Source organism: Rhineura floridana, chromosome 15 (genome assembly GCF_030035675.1).
Source record: "Rhineura floridana isolate rRhiFlo1 chromosome 15, rRhiFlo1.hap2, whole genome shotgun sequence".
NCBI classification, from domain to species: Eukaryota; Metazoa; Chordata; class Lepidosauria; order Squamata; family Rhineuridae; genus Rhineura; species Rhineura floridana.
The window spans coordinates 24,968,892-24,990,843 of NC_084494.1; the positions used below are offsets into that span (position 1 = coordinate 24,968,892).

The window sequence follows — 21,952 nt, forward strand, 5'->3', positions numbered from 1 at the left end:
TACTCCAAATACTGTATTTATTGATACATAAAACCAGAAACAGTAATGCCAATCCATGAGGCAAAGGACTCCAGGAGTACAAAAGACTCAAGGAAGGAGGAGGCTACAAAAGGACTCCAGCTCTAAACCAACATCCCCTACCCCTCACTGCCGCTCATACATCTCCTTCAGGATCTTCATACTCTCAGCATAGCGCAGCTGATTCTTGTGCGATCCCTCTTTCCACCTGTGAGCAGGGGAGGGGACATGTCAGTCACAGCCCATGCATCTCTTTGCACCCATGCTTCTTGCAGATCAGTCACTTTCCATGATCCCCATGCCTCTTGCACAATGGAACAGTGATGGCTGGTGCCCACTGAGACTGGTAGGTCGGAAGGCAGGGAGACTAACAGTAGCTGGCGCTAGAGCCTACGGCAGTCAGAGCCAATCAATTCTAGCCTTGTCTCCTTCTTCCTCCCTGTTGAGCTCTACAGGGATCAGGGAGGAGGAAACTGACAGCCAGGGCCACCCCCTAGACTAGTTGCAAGTAAGGAGGAAGGCAGGTATGTGGCTGGCTGAGGGCAAACTGAAGTTGGTGTGGCAGTGCCGCACTTGCCCTAATGGATCAGCCACCACTGCAATGGAAGCATCTTAGCCTCCTGCCCTCGTCATCAGTGCTTCCAGGGCCTGCATCCTACCTCTGCCGGATCTTCTTCCACCTTTCCATGTTCTTGTAGATGAGGGAGGACATGGACGGCATGGCATCAGGAGCCTGGGGAGACAGAAGGACATCATCAGAACTTTGCTTGCCCTAAAGCCCTGCAGGGCAAAACATGGCAGCCTGGCAAACAGAACAATCCAATCAACTCCAAAAACTCTCCGAACTGCTGATACACTTGATCTTAACCAAAATGCCAAGAAGGAAGCGAGCAAACGAATGCATGATGCAGTAACCCCTTATCTGCTGTTGGGAGAGATATTAATTAATTAATTAATTAAATGTTAGAGATATATTCTTGTGTGAGATTGACAGTGGATGTGTGTCTGGAGTTTGTCAACTCTAATCATTATCTTTATCTGTTAGAAAGAAAGAAACGAAATGTTAAAAATTGCCTAGATGTTTACATTGACATGTATACAGCTTGTATATTTATATGATTTTCATTGAACTTGATTTTGTATAACTTTCTACATAAATAAATGAATCAACATGGAAACATAGGAAGCTGCCTTATACTGAGTCCACCTAGCTCAGTACTGTCTACACTGGCTGGAAGCAGCTCTCCAGGGACTCAGGCAAGAGTCCCTCCCAACCCTACCTGGAGGTGCTGGGAATTGAACCTGGGACCTTCTGCACGCAAGGCAGATACTCTAGCACTGAGCTACAGCCCTTCCCCTGCAAACTATCCAAACTGCTTAATCAGCAATAAAATCCTGGAGTATGTATGTTGGCTTATTTTGGGAACGGGGGGGGGGGGAAATGTAATAGCAAGATTGCTGGAGACCCCTGGAGATTCCACAGCATGAGACTGGCGACATTAAACGCCCAGCTTCTCGTTGAGGCCAGTTGGGCCTCTGTAATACAGGGTTCCTCTGGATGATCTCAGTGATTGGGGTGGAATGTAAGGACTCAGGCAGTCCTTAAGGTACGGAGGTTTTTCAGGGCTTTGTAAATCAGCATAAGAGCCTTGAACCTGAACCAGTAGGATATAGACAACCAGCATAGATGTTTTAGCAGAGTTGCCACATGTCCGCTCTCTGCCCCCAGCAGCAGTCTGATTCCACACTAGCTGGAGCTTCTGAACCAAAGCCAATGGCAGCCCCACAGAGGGCGCACTGCAGTAATCCAGTCTCCAGGTTACCAATGCATGGACTACAGTGGCCATGCTATCCCAATCCAGATACAAACATGGCTGGCGTACCAGATGAAGCTGGTGAAAGGCACTCCTGGGCCACAGAAGTCACTTGGGCCTCTAATGACAAAGACGTATCCAGGAGTATCCCAATCTTTATTTATTTATTTATTATTTCATTTATATCCCACCCTTCCTCCCAGCAGGAGAAGAATGGGGGGGGGGAATCAAACCACCCACACTCCTTTTTGCCCCCATTCCCCACCCCCCAGCTTTAGGGTGTTCTAACCGTGTCAACAGCTACTTTTGTCTCCTCCTCAGGCTCTAGCAGGGAAGGGACACGCAGGTTAACCGGCTCCCCCGTGGCATTTGTGTGGGAGGGGATAGGAGGCGGCAGCTTGTACACATCCTGGCACTTCCCGTTCTGTCCCTCAGCCCCCTAGGATCAAGAACATGAGGAGAAAGGCACACGATCTGTTCTCTGCTCAGCCGTGAACTCAACGAGTTGAAAGTTTATTCTATTAATTTCTTGCTGTTATATCCCGCCTGTTCTCACCCCACCCCCCACCAGCTCAAGGCAGCGTACATGGGAATGAGCCCATTTTCTCCTCACAAGCTACCTTGCACACAACGCCTTGCTCTCAAGGCAGGGACATTCCCTCAGAGTGAGACATGGGCAATACTCCTAGAGACCATGCCACAATCAATGGACCAGGGCAGGCAGTCGTGGCAAGCAGCAGTAGGTGGCTTGGGAGGCACCGATTTACCACAACCCCCCCCCCTCACCGGCCGGGTCTGCTGCCTGAGGCAAGGGGTTCACCTTGTCCAATAAGAGGGCTGGCCCTGCCACATCCTTTTTGAATTGGGGACTTTTTATTTAATACCTCCTCATCCTCGGGTAGGGCAGGCAGAGTCGGGCTGGGAGACCGCTCCTGCTCGCGCACCATGGGATTGTTCCGCATCCAGGCCCGGCAGATGGGGTACAGCGGGGTACTCTCAGAGAACTGCGCCAGGTCCACGCTCCGGTCAAACAGCTTGATCACATAGGTGTCTGCAGGGGACAGATCAATAAGGCCGGCCCTTTTCAAATCCTATCCAGTCCCTGGAGTTTGGAGCACACCAAGGGTCCCATTCCTTTTCAGCAGTGTTGGGGAACTTCCCCCCCCCCAGTTAGTCTCAGGACCACATTCCCTAGTGGGGAACATTCATTGGGGAGGGGGTCTGCATGCCAGAAAATGGGTGGGGCCAAAGGCAAAAGTGGGCAGAGCAACATATGAGATACTTGGCTTTGTACAGTTTGAGAAATGTAAAAACAACAACCCCAAACCAGATGTTTTTGATACTCATACGACATTTTCCCACCCAGACAAAACAAGAGGCATTGTCACAGTTCAAGGACACATTCTAGCCACGCACAAAGACTTGATTATTATTATATTATTATATTATTATTATTTGATGCCGTCCTGGATGGAAGGTCCAGAAGGGTGCCATGAACGGGTCTGCCCATGTAGAATGGGAGAAGGGGAAACTGTGGGTCGTGTTTTATTGTACTGTACTTTGTATAGGGATTTTCATTATTCTTTTATTCCTCCAATTTTACAGTGCATTCCGGGTAAATCCGATGAGTTTCACTTAACGCATTTATTGGCAGATATGAATCCATAGGTTATAGCAAAAGCGGCTAGTTTCTGTGCCGCTGCCATTTATATGCCAGAAATTGGTGGCAAATGGCTTTATATAGGAAGCCTATATACTGATTGTCGTCTCCTGTTCAGTCCTGATTTTATATTGTTTTGGTTTATGTATGACGTGTATGTACTGGTCTGTGACCAAAATAAAACTTTACTTACTTACTGAACACTTGAGGAGGGTAAGGGGTGGGCTGGGGAGGGGAGGGGCTTGGCCTGGCAAGGGCAAAGGATCCAGGAAGATTCCTTTGGGCCAGTCAGTGGGGACAGCGGGGGGGGGGAGCCATTGCATTCAGACCTCAGGCATGATCCTCCTCCCTTGGAAATGAAAGGCCTCAAGCCCATTACTCCAGAGAAAGTATGCAAACAAGGCAATTAAAATGATCAACAGACAAGGACATAAGAAGAGACCTGCTGGATCAGGCCAAGAGCCCATCTAGTCCAGCATCCTCTTCTCACAGTGGACAGCCAGATGCCCAGGGGAAGCCTGCAAGAAACACCGGAGTGCAACGGTGCTCTCCCCACTTGTGATTCCCAAAAACGGGTAGTGAGGCCTACTGCGTGTAATTAGTTCTTAATCATTTAAGAACAAGTTAAAAAGCACAGGATCACCTTCTCTAAAGGCTCATGCCAGTGATGGGGAAGTGAGTGAGTGAGTGAGTGTGGCCATGTGCCACCATGGCACATAGAAAAGTAGTCCTATGAGAAAAGGCTGAAGGAACAGAATATGTTTAGCCTGGAGAAGACCACGGTGATAGGCAGGCAAACAGAACATTTTTCAACACCTTAAAGAGGGCAAAGCCCTTTTGCTACCCCACAGGGTAAGACTAAATCTAGATTTCAGTCAAACATTTTGAGAAGCTTCTTGATAGTAAGAGCAGCTCATCAATTACCTAAAAAGGTGGTGGGCTCTCTCCTGCTAGGAGTCTTGAAGCAGAGGCTAGGCAGCCATCTGTTCGGGATGCTTGAAACAGTAGTGGCTGGTGCGCAGTGGGACCGGTAGGGCGGAAGGCAGGGAAACCAACAGTAGGGGGAACTAGAGCCAACGACAGGCAGAGAAAGCCACCCCCGACTGCTTGTAAGTAAGGAGACAGGCAGCTGGAGAATGTTTGGGGACAAACTGAGGTTAGTGGGGCAGCATCCCATCTATCCTTCACTTCAAGCAGCAAAATGTCTTTGATCCCACTTGTCTCTTTTCAGCCCTTGAGATTGTTTTGCATACAGTGGTGACTGATTCACTGGGACTAGCATGGCAGAAGGAAGGGAGCCCAACAGTAGGTGGAGACACAGCCAATGACAGGCACAACCACAGCCAATGACTGGTGGCACCAATTAATTCTAGTTTTGTTCCCATCCTCCTCCCTGCTGAGCTCTCTGAGGGCAACGCTGAGATTAAAGAGGAGGAAATGGATTGGCAGTGCCACCCCCCTGGACAGGTTGTAAGTAAAGAGGCAGGAAGGTGAAGAATGGCTGAGGGTAGGCTGAAGTTGGTGGGGCACTGCTCCATTTGCCCAAACAGACTAGCCTCCACTGGCTCTAACTCAGGATTTCCTGCTTCAAGCAGGGGTTGGAGTAGTTAGCCTAGAAGTCCTGCTTCCACCTCCTCCAATTTTAGTCTGACCCAGCAAGGCTCTACCAAAGTTTTTTACTCACTCTGTTTCTGCTGTCCACCCTCGGCAAGTCCATCATCCATCTCCTTCCTCTTCTTGCGGCGCTGATGGGGGAACCGGCTGGAGGGCCTGAGAGCAAAGTGAATATTTAGAAACTGTGCAACTGGCTAACCCACTTGCTCTAAAGACGGTGATGAACTGTCTTCTCAGATCAGCTGATTATATAAACAAACTACTGCTAGTAGCTGGTGGTGGATCAAGTGCGTATTGAAAAGGAAAGAACTGGTACATTTTAGTGTCTTTACAGTTTCGTGTCTAGTTAACTATGGAATTATTGATGTATGAGAATTCCTCATTATACATTGCATGAAAGCTAGCATTTTTCCTCAATAGTGCATTTGCACAGGAAAAGGCTAGAAAGATATTTGTTATTTTTTTAAAAAAAATCAAAATTTGTCTCACTCCTTTTGGGGGTGCCTTATTGTTTTCATGTGTTATCATTTTTTAATTTTTATGATGGCCTGGGGGGGGGGCTCAAAAGCTGGAAGGGACCTGGGCCTCTTCGGACCTCTGAGAGCGACTGTTTGGGAGAAGGGAGAGGACTCACCTGCTGACCTTGCAACAGGCTTTGAGGGCCTTGGAAGCAGTGGGAAGGTACCCTGCTTCTCAATCTCAGTGTGTCCCAGGGGCAAGACTCAAACCTTCGCTCAAGTCCCCCACCTATGCCAGAGGATGACGTCGGTGGCAACAACAAATAACAGCTGGCTAACAAAAGCAGCCAAAATGTATGAGCCCCTGAAGTGATACGGGGTTGTATCCAAGTAAGCTCTACTCAGAGCAAAGCCACTGAAATTAGTGGACCCAAGTTATCCATGCCCATCGATTTCAGTGGGGTCTACTCTGAGTAAAACTAACATTGGAGACAGGGTGGTATTCAATGCTAGTCATTGAAGTTAATGGACATGACTAAGGCTCCATCTGCATTATACATTTAAAGCAGCATTATACCATTGTAAACAGTCATGGCTTCCCCCAAAGAATCCTGGGAACTGTCATTTGTTAAGGGTCCTGAGACCCCTTTCCCCCCCTCACACAGCTACAGTTCCCAGAGTGGTTTAACATTCAGTCCCTTTTCCCAAGGAACTCTGGCAATTGTAGCTTTGTGAGGAGAATGTAGATTTGACAATTCTCAGTACCCATAACAAACTCCAGTTCCCAGGATTCTTTGGGGACACCACGACTGTTTAAAGTGGCATAATAATGATTTAAATGTATAGTGCAGATGCAGCCTAACTTATGAATTTCAATGGGTCTACTCTGAGTAGGACTGAGTTGACTATCACCCACAACCTATAGTGTGATGTTTGCAGCAGCAAGCATAAGACCCATTTTAGAGAACTTTAAGAAAGGGGACATTCAGTGAGTAACTAACTTAACTGGGTGACTAGGCACCTGAAATCCACGTCAGGGCTATGTGTGTGTGTGTGTTCAACAGGTCAATCCCCACAGCTTCTGGTTCCAAGTGCCATTCTCCAGCTCAGTGGGAGAATGGCCGAATCTGTTGTCTCCTGGGCAATGGTCATCAACAGGTGTGCAAGATGCTGTAAAAAAAAACCCTACCTCTTTCCTGGGGCAGTAGGAGAAGAGTCCCTGAAACCACAAAGTGAAGAGTTAGAAACTGCCCAGAACAGCTTCAGCAGCAAATGAAATGAAATAAAATAAAAATCTATTGTCCAGGATAGCTGGTCCCAGGAGTGGAGTAATAATTCTTAGTGTGTGGAGCCCCCAAGAAACAGCTGTCCCATAACCATCAGCAGAACTCACCTCCCCTTTTAAAGCCCTTATATATGCATATATAAAAACGTTTCTATGACTACTTTACTACTAATATATTTTTTACTAGCTCTCTGAACACACACACATGCATGTACACACAAATACACACAAACACCCAGTAACTAGGTTTTTCAAATAATTACATCCCCAAAATTTTAGGCACAAAACACTCCTTTTATGGGGAAGGGCCGTAGCTCAGTGACAGAGCATCTGACTTGCATGCAGAAGGTCCCATGTTCAATCCCCGGCATCTCCAGGCAGGGCTGGGAGAGACTCCTGCCTGGAACTCTGGACAGCAGCTGCCAGCTAGTGAAGGCAATACTCAGCAAATGGACCAATGATCTGACTCTGTATAAGGCAGTTTCTCATGCTTCTGGATGTTCCTTAGATATTTTTTGGGTGGGGGGAGCTTTGGGCCTCATTTCACGGGTCCCTCCCATTCCCCTAGGGACTTTGGAAACATGAGAAAGGAAAGAGGCCTAGAGAAGCCACAGGAAACAAGTCAGTTATCTAAATCCACGATTCTCAACAGAGGAGAAACATTCAGTGTAACAGAAGAGGCAGTGTGTGTAGTTAGGATTTACTTAACCACATCTACTCAAAAGTGAGTCCTACTGCTCAGTGGGGCTTACTCCCATGTAAGTGGTGATAAGGACAGCAGCTTTTTTTGTTATCCATCTACCCAACCTTATACTGTTGGGTACCGGATACTGGGATTAAACAAGGAGGTACGCTCATCACCATTCTGACCTGCTTCCAGAAGCACCACATTTTTATTTTTTACTTCTGCAATCCTAGGGCTCTGCCCAGGTCTGACTCTTATGTGTGGGCAGTGCCATTCTGGTGACCTAAACAATGGCACTCAAGGCCTGAACATCAGAAATAAAAGGAATGATGCCTTTGGCTGCCCATCATTCTGGAGACAGGATACTGGATGGGATAGACCGTGGCCAGATCCAGAAGGGCAATTCTTATTTTCAAAGTGGCAGGATCACAGAATCAATGAATCTGAGAGTTGAATGAGGTCCTCAAGCTCAAGCTCAATATGGGAATCTCCCCCAACCCAATTTTCAGCTGCTGGCAGACATAACTAATGTATCATTCTAACTATCTAAGCCCTGGTTCTTGGCAACAGCCTCCTCCCACCCAACATTTGATGTCATGGTGCAGCAAGCAAGGGTGAGAAAAGGCAGCTATGGAAGGCTACAGAGCCTCCTTACTTGCTGAGCGCATCCAACGGTGTCTTTCCAGAGTCCTCTTCCATCTGCTCCCTGGGGAGATGAGTCAGAAAAAGAGGATGTTAGCAGCCTCGTTCCAGACCCTGGCTTCTCAGCTGAGGACCTTCCTCCTGGAGCAACTATTCCTTGCATCTGCACCATACATTTAAAAAACTATTACACCACTTTAATAGTCATGGCTTCCTTCAAAGAATCCTGGGAACTGTAGTTTGTTAAGGGCGCTGAGAGCTGTTAGGAGACTACAATTCTCAGTGTGGTTTAACATTCAGTCCCTCTCATTATTATTTATTAAATTAGTAGCTTTTCTTCATTAAAATGAAAGCAAAACGAGTTACAATAAAAATACTAAAACCAATATAAAATATGAAAGTCATATGTTCCCGCCATGCCTGTAAGGTAAGAGACCCTAGAAACAGGCATTAGCAGGTAGATGGTCTTTCTATTGAAGAAAATACCAATTTACATTCAAGTCGTCATGGGATACAGTTGAACAACAAGTATTCTGCCAATGATCTGTTTTCTGAAACCTTTACTGTATGTTCTTTTTGTATCATGTGCTAATTTCTCTCTCTTTCCTTCTAGAGTCGCAGGTCTGTTTTGACCTCTTGGAAAAATCTACTGTCCAGGATAGCTGGTCCCAGGAGTGAATAATTCTTAGCGTGTGGAGCCCCCAAGAAACAGCTGTCTCATAACAACCATCAGTAGAACTCACCTCCCCTTTTAAAGCCTTTATATATAAAAAATTGTTTCTATGACTTTACTAATAATGTATTTTTACTAGCTCTCTAAACACACACACCACACACACACCCCTACCTAGTAACTAGATCTTCCCCAGGAACTCTAGTTCTGTGAGGGTAATAGGGGTCTCCTAAGAACTCCCGGCACCCTTCACGTACTACAGCTCCCAGGATTCTTTGGGGGAAGCCGCAACTCTTTAAAGTAGTATGAAACTGCTTTAAATGCAAAGGGCAGACGGGCCTTGGTTGCAAAACACCCCACAAAGAATCCAAGACCTTTTCCTTCTAGGTGAGACTAGATCAGCCTCACGTAAGAAATGACAAGCTCCAGAGGAGTTAAGCTTGCAGACTGCCAACTCCTGAACCCTGAAGTATGGAAGCCACTTTGAGGTCACCTGGTGATGAAAAGTGGCATACAAATATACGAAATAAATAATAATAATAATAAGTACCCGGCGATACTGACCGATCAATGTCGGACTTCTCCAGCAGGCCCTGCAGCACAGCATCGAGGCGGCTTCGAGCATTGGCTGTCTCTAGATCTAGGAAAGGGGAAAGAGTTGTTACTCCATCTTCCATCAGCCTTAGCCAGCATGACCAATGGCCAGGGATCATGGGAGCTGCAGGCCAGAAACATCTGGAGGACCACAGATTACTCTTCTCTGAACTATATTTTTGTCCCCATCTTCCTCCCTGCAGAGTTCTACTGGGGCAAAACTGAGACTAAGGAGAAGGAGGCTGACAGCCAGGGCCACTTCCTGGACCGGTTGCAAGGAAGAAGGCAGGTAAGGGGTGGCTGGTGGAGGACAGACTCAGCTTGGTAGGGCAGTGCCCCATTTGTTCTAACAGACCAGCTTCCACTGCTTGTCCCTGACGTTCACAGCAGAAAAATTTCAAAGCATCCTACCGGGCTTTTCAGTTTTCACCTTCGGATGCAACATGTTCACCACAGACACAGTTCCCTGCAAGAGAAAAAGAAAACATAATACACATCTAATTCGGTACATAAAATTCTAGCCATATTGGTTAAGAGATATACAAAGTTTAAAACAGGTAATATATGAACTAAGACAGACAGGAAAGAGTCTGGGTGAACCTTAAAGTTGGGATGGTTAACCTGCCCTCCCCCAAATGTTAGACCACGATTCCCATCAGCCCCCGCTAGCATGGCCAACCATCAGAGATAATGGGAGTTGTAGTCAGGTTACCCATCCCTGCCTTAAAGATCTGTGACACATGTTTTTCATGGGTTAGTTTTTAAAAAAACATACATATGATCCAAAATACAGAGTACTTAAACAGCAGAATTCCAATGTCACTACCAATCCTCTTCCCCAATTCCACTATTATGTAATAAGGAGTTCTGGGTAAACTCAGAAGCCTACATATTCAACATCCTCAAACATTGGTTTTTAGAAGCGGCAGTTATAACACACACATCTCAAGGAAACTGAAAGACCAACATATCATTGTGGTATAGGTTTCCGTAGACTGAAGTCCACTTTCTCTGATATGTCAGCATTAACTTCATTCAGTAGGTGTAAATAGGCCAAATGAAAGAGATATAGCGTTGACACTACTTGGTTAAAACACTTCACTTTCCATCTTCCTCAAAAACCCACTTGAAATTTGTTTTAATTGAACAGTGTTATACCTACCTCGTGTTCATTCAATTTTTTACCCAGATTTATAGCTTAGTGTTTGACTGTATCCTCTAGGGCAGGAAAAGGGAACTTTTGGCCCTGTCGTTATTGCTGGACTCCATCATCCATCAGCATAACCAATAACCATTATGAGAACTGGAGTCAAGGAGCATCTAGATGACCAAAGGTTCCCTGTTCCTGCTCTAGTGTCTTTCAGATGCTGTTGGACTCCAATTCCCATTGGCCCCAGGCAGCTTGGCCAATGACCAGGGATAGAAATTATAGTCCAACAACATGGAGGGCATCACACTGGCCTGATCTGGAGCTTCCTTGTTTGCAGTACCATTTAGGAATATAAGAATCTGCCTTATACTGAGTCAAACCAATGGTCCAGCTAGCTCAGTATTGCCTACACTAACTGACAGCAACTCACCAAGGTTTCAGGAAGGAAGCTCTCCCAGCCCTATCTGGAGATGCCGGAGATGGAGCTTGGGCCCTTCTGCACGCAAAGCAGATGCTCTACCACTGAGCCACAGCCATCTGTGTTGGAATTGCTGTTTAAGATGTTTTAAAAGTATTTGTAATACGTTTTAGTAGGTTTTGAAAGATGTTTTGTTTTAACGTACTTTAAAGTCTGTTTTTTAAGATGTTTTAGAGTGTTTTCAGTGTTATTGTTTGCCACTCTGGGCTCCTTCAAGGAGGGACAGGATATAAATTTGATAAATAAGTAAATAAATAATTTGAATTATAAAAAATAAAACACTTATACATATATATATACATTTTAGATCAATAATAGGTGTGGCGAATTGGAAACAGTAGGGTCAAATTAGCATGAAACACAAGAGGTACAAGTTTGTGATAGTTCTGTGAAAAGTACAAGATGCACTGTAATCAAACATGCTTGTCTTGTATGACCTGAGTTTTGCACAGAAACATCACAGACTGCACACCTTTTGGACCCCCTACCGACAACATTTTCCTTCTATACCTACCTACCTACCTACCCTTCACCTCTCTGTTGAAGCGGTGCTCTCATTTACCAAACTTCTGCCACCATAAGGCAGCAATCCTTTCCAAACTTACCTGGGAGCAAGCCCTATTGAACTCAGTGGGGCTTACTTCTGAGTAGACATGCAGAGGAGCGCGCTGCACAACTAGAGGAGGTTCGCTGTAACAGATCCTTCCGAGTTGCTTCTTTTACACTACAGCAGTAGCTCAAGAGCAGCGACTCTGGTAGCGGGGCAGAAGTCGGACCTCGCTTCTCGAAAGGATCGACCTAAACCAGACTCTACTTGATGCTTTCCTTTCTGCCCTCGTTCCTCTCATTCGCCCCGCCCTCGTGCGATCCCGGACACCTCCCGCAAAAAAACAAACACCCAACCATACCACCAGCTACCTCTCTACCAATCGCTCCTTCTCTGTTGCCAGTTCGCACAAATGCAGAAAAACCGCCTCTGGCGCACTGCATGCTGGGGATTGTAGGCACTTTTGCAGTGGGCGGGAAGCTTCGGCCAATGGCTGCAGCTTCTTCTCTCTTGCGAACAGAAGTGACGCGGCCCTTTCGAGAGTTCAAGGAGATCTGAGTTTCCCCCACGGGAATTGAATTTTTTTTTGCGGGTCTTGGTGCTGTCCATCCCTAGGATTGTAGTCTTTTAAGGGTGGTGGGAGCTGCAGAAGCGCAGCTTGTTGTGGTGCCTGAAGGCCACAGTTTTCTGTCATGCACATCCTGCAGTTGTCAGGTAAATTCCTTAGTTAGGCTCCTGTGTTTTTAACAGCTGCCTGGCAGGCAAAAATGACAAGCTGATGTGAAAGGCATAATTTTTCAACGGAAGTTCATCAAAGGGAGACTCCAGCCTGACATTGCAACGCTAGTATTTATCATCAAGTTTGATTCTGTTCATTTAAGACTCAGTTGTGACGTGGATTTCCCTTTCCCACTACAGTTTGTTGAATTAGAAGAGCAAAACTAGGAGGACTGTGTCATCGCCAATGACGGCTTTTGTGAATGGCACAATGTTTACTATGAATACGTCAGAGCTTTGCATAGAAATTTATTTATATTAAATAATTTATAAGCTGCACTTTCCCTAAGGGTACATAAAGGCGGCTTACAACATACAAAGACAATATAAAATTAAAAACCAGTTAAATTTTTAAAAACAATAATAAAAGCATCAACAAATGCCACGCAGGTTGGAAAGAACAAAATAATGATAAATGGCCTGTCTAAAAAGTTCGGTTTTCAAGAGATGCCTGAAAGAAAGAAGGGATGGTTCCTGCTGAACCTCTACTGGTAGGGAGTTCCACAGGGCAGGGCCTGCTACACTAAAGGCTTGGTCCCTGGTGGAGGCCAACTGAACCTCAGGGTCCATCAGAAGATCTCAGTGATTGAGATGGCACAGAGGGACTCAGTCCTTAAGGTATTTTGGGCCTAAATTGTTTAGGGCTTTGTGGATTAACACAAGTACCTTGAACCTGGCCTGGTGGCAAATTGGCAACCAGTGCAGCTCTTTCAACAGTGGGGTTGCATGTCAGTAATCTGCTACTGTAAGTGGTCTGGCCCCTGCATTCTGAACTAGTTGCAGCTTCTGGACCAGATACAAGGGCAGCCCCACATAAAGCATGTTACAGTAATCAAGTCTCGAGGTTACCAATGCATGGACTGCTGTGGTCAGGAGGCTTTCACAGTCCAGGAATGGTTGCACTTGACATACCAGCTGCAGAGCTCACGTGAGCCTCTGACAGACATGGGTCTAGAAATACCCCCAAACTGTATACTTTCTCCTTCAGAGGGAGTGAAACCCCATCCAGAAATGACACAGACATCATTTCACTAGGACTTTAGTGTGGAAGGTTTTAATGAGTATTGTGAAAAAAACTTTTAACAATTAACTACACAAAGACTAAAGTATTGGGTTTTTTTCCAACAGGAAGCTCAGATTTCTCTGGGCTGTTGGAATGAATAGAATTTAACAAGTTGATTCATACAAATACTTGGGTATATGGTTTCACGAGGCCATAAGCTGGAGAAAACAAGAAAAATATGTTAGGTCAAAACCCGAATAGAATGTGGGAGCAATATCCCGATTTTTCTTTACATAGGTGGAAAATTCTTACCAGCAGCCATGCAGGTCTTTAAGTGCCACATATTCTTTTTGGAGCTCCAGTTTGGTTTTCATACTCAAAATGTTCTTTTGCGTGAATTCAATTTCATTTCCTCAAGTTTATTTATTTATTTTTTATTAAGTTAATTTTCGGAGTTCCCAAATGTGTTGCTGGAGACCGGGTTTGTCTGGAAGCAGGGTTGAATTATTTGAAATGTTTGGCTTGGATCTGTTCTGTTCATTTCTGGCTTTGCTGCAGTTATGTGCTTACCTCTAATTCTCTGGTCTATAAAGTACTGACAGATGCCTATGAATCTCCCTGGAGGAAGGCTATGGAGCATAAAAGCTACTACAGTAGGTCTTTCTCCTTCCTATTTGACATCTATGGATTTGGTGAGTGCTAAAATGATAGTCAAGCAGAGACTACTAGATACAGACCATCAAGAGCTCCATGGACCTGGACTTCCGGGAAGTGGTGCTGGCTGGTGGTTGTCTCTGAGGGAGCTCTGCCTCAGAGGAAGCTTTTTTCAGGTTAAAAGCCAGCCAAGAGGAATCTTGGACTGGCTTAAATGTTCTCCAAGGTATAGGAGAACCGATCAGATCTTCCACAAGACTTCGTTGAGCTGTCGGCGGCTGGAATTGATCAGGAAATTCCTGAGATAAGAAGGCAAGCCGATCGGCTGAAGACGGAGTCAGGAATTCCACGCAAGCTGAACTGGAATAAAGCGAAGCGTTTTTTCTTCTCTCAAAAAAAAACGTTCTTAACCAGTGAGCCCACTTCTGCCTAAACCTTATCATTCGGCTTAAATTACTGCAATAAAAGGGATTTGTTTATGAATCAGCAATTGAGAAACCTGGGTGAGTCATACTTTTTCTCTTTTAAATATAATTAAGGAAGAAAGAAAATATAAACAACTTATATACTTTTTTTACGACAAAAAGCTGGCTTGAATTTGGACTTTTAAAGTTTAAAAACGGATGAGAGGTAATTATTATATTTTGGACTATTTTTCTCTTTGGACTATTTCTTGTTGGATGAATCCGCTGCTCGTATATGCTACTAATTGTTTAGTCTTGGCAACCAGAATTGTTTTGCATTCTTGGAAGTAGATAAGGACTGTGTTGTGCTGGCTGGATTTCAATAATAGGCCTGGAATATTAACTCTTCTTTTTGGTGGAGGGAAAAAAAGAAAAGAAATAGACTGCCCTTAGGTTCTGAAACAGTGATTAATATTAGAAATTAAAGGCCTCTTTTTGAAAATGACAACTAAAAAAACAACCAAGGCCCAGGGGCGAAGAGGTTCTATTGATACACAGGAAGAGGATATACCCCCAGAAATGTTTCAAAAAATAATGGAAGGGATTAATGCTATAAAACAGGAAATGAAACAGGAAATGAAAACTGAATTGACAGATATAAAAGACTATATTAAAACACAAGTGGATGAGATTAAAGGGACAATTGGGCAAATAAAGGAAGATGCAAAAAATACTAAAGAAAAGGTACAAACCTTGGAGAATAGAACAGATATACTAAATCTGGAACTAGAAAAAAATTTGGACTATTTGGCACTTAAAGACCTGCATGGCTATTTAGCTGTGACTGAAATGAGAAATAAAGAGCATTGTTTGAGATTCCGTGCAATCCCTGAGGAAACAGGTGAAGACATTAGAGATAAAATTGTTAATGCTTTAGTAAAATTTCTGGACTTGAATGAAGATAGGATGGAATTTGAAATAGACAAAGTTTATAGAATTAACTCCAGATATGCAACAATGAAAAAAATTCCAAGAGATGTGCTTGTTTATTTCGTAAAGAAGACGACCAGAGATATGGTTTTACAGCAACACTTTAAATATACCTTTAAAATTGATGGTAAGGAAATACTGGTGATGAAGGAAATTCCTATTAGACTTTTACGTAAGAGAAAAGAATATGCTTTCCTTACAGAAAAACTTAAGCAATGCAAAATTCAATTTAGGTGGGACGTTCCAGAAGGAGTGATTTTTACATTCAGACAACAGAAATACAGACTGAATACTGTTCAAAAAGCAAGGGACTTCTTGAGAAAAGCTTCAAAAGATATGGAAGAAGATAAACTCAAAGATATGGATATAGTTCCTGGGAAACAAAGTCAACAAGGATATGCAGAGGAGGGGAAGGAAGATGATGGATCAAAAGGAGCATCAGGCAAATTTTAAAATACACGCTTAATGATGGATTACAAATACCTAACTTGGAATATAAATGGAGCCAACACGGCGCAGAAGAGAAAGAAAGTGTTTCATTATTTGAAAAAATTAAAATTGGATATAATTTGTCTACAAGAAACTCATATTCAGAAGAAAGATTCCAAATATTTGATTTGTAAAAATTTGGGTGAAGAATTTATTTCAGCTGGACCAAAAAAAAAAAATGGAGTTGTTCTCTATATTAACCCACAATTGCTTCCTAAATTGGTATTATTGGACGATAGTGGTAGATTTGTGGGGGTTGAAATTACTTTACAAGGTACAAACATTTTGATAGTGGGTATTTATGCCCCCAATGAAGATAAAACAAGGTTTTATACAGGACTTATGGAAAAATTGTCAGAGTTTTCATATGAGCATTGGTGTGTCATGGGTGACTGGAATGGGGTAATCTCACCAAAAATTGATAGGCTTTCTGAAAAAAATATCAAAGAGACACAAGGTAAATTACCGAAGATTTGTTTTGAACTCATGGAACATTTAGAATTGGTGGATACCTGGAGATATATAAATGATAATGCAAAGGAATTTACTTATTTTTCAGAAAGACATAAAACATTTTCGAGGATTGATATGATTTGGATGTCAAAAATTTTAGCGAAGGATATTTTTAAAATGGATATATTACCAAAAACTTTTTCGGACCACAATCCTGTGATATTAACTTTAAAAAAAAAAAATCTTGGATTTAGATGGAGACTAAATGAATCTTTATTACAGAATGATAAAGTAGTACAAGAATGTAAGAAGAAATTAAAGGAGTTCTTTGAATATAATTTATATAAAGGAACAAGTGAAAATATTGTTTGGGATACTAGTAAGGCATTTATGAGGGGATACTTTATTAAATGTAATTCTGAATTAAAAAAAAAGAAACAACAGAAAATGCAATTAATTTTGGAAGAAATAAAACAAAAAGAGGAAGAATTGAAAAAGAATCCAGCTAAAGTTTCTATTGTAAATCAAATTAAAATGTTACAGAAGCAAGTATCAATGTTGACAGTTAGAGAAATTGAAAGGAAATTAAATTTTGCTAAACAAAGGACTTTTGAATTTGCAAATAAACCTGGGAAATGGTTAGCATATAAATTAAGAAAAGAACGTCAAAAAAATATTATTTTAAAGATACAAGAAGGAGATGAGACGCTGACAGATAATGTAAAAATCAAAAAGATTTTTCATCAATATTACTCAACATTGTATAAGTGTCAAGAAATTCCATCTGAAAAAATAGAAGAGTATTTATCTAAACAGAATTTGCCGAAAATTACAGATTTTCAGAGACAAGTTATTAATGGCCCTATTACGTCAAGAGAGATATCTGAAGCTATAAATAAAATTAAATTAGGAAAGGCGCCAGGACCAGATGGGCTATCTGCAATGTATTATAAATGTTTGGAGGAAGAACTCTTGCTACCCTTACAGTCTACAATGAATTCTATTTTGCAAGAGGGAAAGATACCGGATAGTTGGAAAAATGCTAATATAACATTAATACCTAAAGAGGACCAAGATTTAACTAAAACAAAAAATTATCGGCCAATATCTCTACTGAATAATGACTATAAAATTTTTACAATGATTTTGGCTGAAAGATTGAAAATAATATTGCAACAATTTATTCAGGAAGATCAATCAGGGTTTTTACCTAAAAGACAATTACGTGACAACGTCAGGAATGTTTTGAATGTGTTGGAATATTTAGAACAACGAAATGATAAACAAGCAGCTTTGATTTTTTTAGATGCTGAAAAAGCATTTGATAATTTGAATTGGAAATTTATGTTCCAGGTTTTGGAGCAAATGGATTTTGGAGACAACTTTATAAAATGGATCAGATCGATTTATACATCACAGAAGGCCCAGATAATTGTTAATGGAGACTTAACGGATTCATGTGAAATACAAAAGGGTACAAGACAGGGATGTCCATTATCTCCCCTTTTATTTATTCTGGTTTTAGAAGTGCTGCTTAGAGATATAAGGCAAGATAAAAGGATTTCGGGATTAAAAATAAAAAAAGAAGAATATAAATTGAGAGCATTTGCTGATGATTTGATAATTGTACTAGAAAACCCTTTGGAAGGAATTCATATATTGATGGACAAATTAAAAGAATTTGGACCGTTAGCAGGATTTAAGATCAACAATCAAAAAACAAAGATGTTGGTGAAAAATTTAACTTTAAGGGAACAGAAAGAGTTAATGGACAAGACAGATTTTACAATAGAAAAAAAGTTGAAATATTTAGGCATCATCATGACAAATAAAAACTCAAAGCTGTTTCATAATAATTACGAAAAATTATGGACAGAGATTAAGAAAGACTTGCTAAGATGGGATAAACTACAACTGTCATTAATGGGTAGAATATCTGTGATAAAAATGAATGTATTACCGAGAATGATGTTTTTGTTTCAAACAATACCTGTAATATCCTCTGATTTACCTTTTAAACAATGGCAAAAAGATATTTCTAAATTTGTATGGCAAGGAAAAAAACCAAGAGTTAAATTTAAATTACTTCAAGACGCTAAAGAAAGAGGAGGACTGGGATTACCAAATTTGAGACTTTATTTTGCTGCCTGCTGTTTAGTCTGGATAAAGGAATGGATCTTATTGAGGAATAAAAGACTATTGGATTTGGAGGGCCACAATCTGAAGTGGGGATGGCATGGATATCTATGGTATGACAAAGTAAAAGTAAACGTAGACTTTAACAATCATTTTATAAGACGTTCTCTGTTGAAAATATGGAATAGATACAAACCAAGGTTTTATTCGAAAATACCATTATGTGTCTCAAGTCAAGAAGCGTTTTATAGAAGAGAAATGTCTGGAAAAGAGAAATGGTTAACTTATCAAGAACTATTAGAAAATGTACATGGAGAATACACAATGAAAGAGAGAGAACAATTGATAAAGGAAGGATATAGTTTTCATTGGTTTGCCTATTTACAATTGTTAGAAAGATATAAAATGGACAAGAAAATGTATGGGTTTGAAATAAGTAAATCTGATTTTGAAATAGGTTTGTATACAAATGATGAAAACATAATTGCAAAAATGTATAAACTTTTATTGAAAATGGATATGGAGGAAGAACAAGTAAAAGAGTGCATGGTAAAGTGGGCAAAAAATTTTGGTCATAACATACAAATGGATCAATGGGAAAATATGTGGAAAAAAGGCTTGAAATTTACATTATGTTATAATCTTAAAGAAAATTTTTATAAAATGATGTACCGTTGGTACATGACTCCAGAAAAGCTGTCAAAAATGTATAGTAATGTCTCTAATGTTTGTTGGAAATGTAAACAACAAGAAGGATCTTTTTATCATATGTGGTGGTCATGTAAAAAGGCGAAATTATTCTGGGCACAGATAGGTAGGAAGATGCAAAAAATTTTAAAGATAAATATTCAGTCAAAACCAGAATTTTTTTTACTGGGTTTTATGGATAAACAAATAGAAAAGAAATATGGAAGAATATTATTATATATGATTACGGCAGCAAGATTATTATATGCACAAAAGTGGAAAATGGAATCAATACCAACAATGGAAGAATGGCTACTGAAATTAATGGACTTAGTAGAAATGGATAAATTGACGTGTTTACTTAGAGAAAAATCGACAGATACATTCCTTAAGGATTGGAAGCCTCTCTTAGACTTTTTGTCGAAAGATCAAAATAAAATGATGATACTGGGATTTGATGATTAATTAAGACAGCTTATGGAGAAAAGGGATTCTGTATGTACATATTAAGGGACAGGTTTGATGTATATTATATACTTATAGCTGATCTGTGACAAATCGGAAGTCAACCATTTTATTTTTATTTTTTGTTGTAGTATTGTTATGTTTTTTCTTACTTTGTTTTGTTTGTTTTTTGGAAAAATTTGAATAAAAACTATATAAAAAAAAAAAAAAAAGAGCTCCATGGACCTGTGTGGGGCCCATGTTCCCCTCAAGTCATTGGGTCTTTTAGGTTATCCTTGCAAAGATGGGAAGCCTTATTTGGGATGGTTAACCACCCCAAAATATAGAAAGGATTTTTCCCTAGCAAGGTTTAATGTTTTCCCCTCTAAATTACTTGGTGGCAGATATAATAAAACTCCCATGAATTCTAGATGTTGCACCTGTAACAATGCAGAGGTTAGTCCATCCTGCATGTTCTTTTGTATTGCAGTTTCTGTCAAGGGGCCAGGAAGGACTTAATACACCCTATTATCCAGTCTTTTCCTGGTCATTCTAGCAAATCTCTTATGATTATATTACTTCAAGGTACTAACAATAAATAAATAAATACACCACACTGGCTCTCAATTAGTGTATTTAACAGTGCAATTTTATTTATTTATTTTCTTTATATTTATGTTGCTGTTGTTGTTATTCATTGCATTTATATTCTACCTTTTCTCCAAGGAGCTCATGGTTCTCCCCTCCTCATTTAATACGCATAACAACCCTGTTAGGTTGAGAGGTAGTGACTGGTCCTAGACCATCCAGTGAGCTTCATGGCTGAATGGAGATTTGAACCCTGGTTTCCCAGGTTCCAGTCCAACACTCCAACCACTACACTACTCTAGCTTTTTACTGCCTTATCTTCCATCATGGAATCCCTGGCTTCAGACATGTGGTTCCCAAGTAGTCACCCATCCAAGGGCTGACCAGACCTGCTTATCTTCAGCAAAGTGGCAGCTTCATGTGCCTTCAGTCCATATCAAGGGGCCCTGTCTACTCAGAAGTAAGTTCCACTGGGTTCATTCGGAGTATAAGTTTACACCCTTAATCTTGCTAGCTGTGATTGTTTCATTTTTGCCTTGAATGCTCTCCTTTGTCATTGCTTTCCTTGTATTGAACTTTTGTTGTCAGGGGGGGTCTCCCGAGACAGTTTGCTTTCTAAGGCTGAAAAATGGCAAATAAATAAACGAATAAGCTATCTTTGAGTTGAATGGGACTTCAGCCTAGGTAGGTGTGCATGGGGTTGTAGCCATTTTCCTCAGTCTTTGGCAAGTTTATAGACAGACAAATCTACTGAGTTTGATAGGGCTTACTGATTTCCAGGTAGGTGTGCACAGGATCTCACACTAATGTGTCCTGGAGTTGTGTTGAAGAAACATCCCACACTTCAAGGAAGGGTGAAGCCAAACTGTCATCGTTGCTACTCTCTTTGTCTGTATCTTCTCACACCCCGCCCTTGGTCATGCAAGGCACAAGCTAATTGCATCCTGGCCCCCAGCAGAATATGGAGTAGGTGCACTGGTTCTGGATTGCTATTTAAGACTGCAGTTTCCATGCCTTTCTGAGAATTGTTGCTTATTCAACAAGTGGTAATTACAGGTGCTCACAGTGCTGTAAGGGCTTCCAGCTAGGTATGAAAGCAGTTTCCTTTGTTCCTGAACATCCTAAAATATAATCAGTGTCAGTTAATTCAGCTTGTGTTTTTTCCTCATCCTTGGCTGAACACCATCCTGTGAAGCATGAAGAGCAACTCTGAGATGTGGAGGGAATGGATGGTGCTCTGTGAGAGCCTGCTTTGCACATGCACATCTGAAAGCAATAAGGTTGCTGCTGAAAAAATTGCTGCCACTATCCACTTCCAGTTTGTTCTCTCTGAGACTTGTAGGAAGCACATTACCAAGACATAGTATCTCCAAGATGCCTGCCCAGCCTTTTCTGTATGGTCAGTGGGCCGTGTTAGTGTTAGAATAGATATTCTTTCCTAACATATAATATTGAATAACAATATTTAATACTTCGGAAGTGCTTCAAGGTAAACATGTAGCAGAAGTTGCATTTGTTGTTCTTCAGAATTGCTCTGCCCTAGTGTAAAGCATGCGTTTCTGGTGACTGTTTCAGGAATTTACTCACTGGCAGTGCAATCCTATACATGCCTTCTCAAAAGAAAGCAATACATACTGAGTTCAATCGGACTTACCGCCACTATGCTTTAGTTCTTTATTTCAGCTCTTTTAAAGGTCTGGAACAAAGCA

The 21,952-nt window shown here is 41.6% G+C and overlaps 1 protein-coding gene across 10 annotated transcripts; it reads right to left on the reverse strand.

The window, feature by feature from the left end:
• LIN37 (lin-37 DREAM MuvB core complex component) lies at window positions 1-21,924 on the reverse strand. 10 transcript variants are annotated; one of them, XM_061597085.1, is made up of 10 exons: window positions 21,898-21,924; window positions 9,855-9,909; window positions 9,414-9,489; window positions 8,190-8,240; window positions 6,754-6,783; window positions 5,177-5,262; window positions 2,717-2,883; window positions 2,122-2,271; window positions 678-751; window positions 1-226 (listed from the first exon to the last, which is right to left on the reverse strand). In XM_061597085.1, the coding sequence occupies exons 2-10, from the start codon at window positions 9,886-9,888 to the stop codon at window positions 145-147; spliced, it is 750 nt and encodes a 249-aa protein (XP_061453069.1). In that variant the 5' UTR covers window positions 9,889-9,909; window positions 21,898-21,924; the 3' UTR covers window positions 1-144. The 10 variants fall into 10 exon arrangements, with proteins under 10 accessions (XP_061453069.1, XP_061453060.1, XP_061453062.1 ...); XM_061597076.1 differs by lacking the exon at window positions 21,898-21,924 and adding an exon at window positions 11,990-12,091; XM_061597078.1 differs by lacking the exon at window positions 21,898-21,924 and adding an exon at window positions 11,713-11,983.
• Window positions 21,925-21,952: the final 28 nt, after the last annotated feature.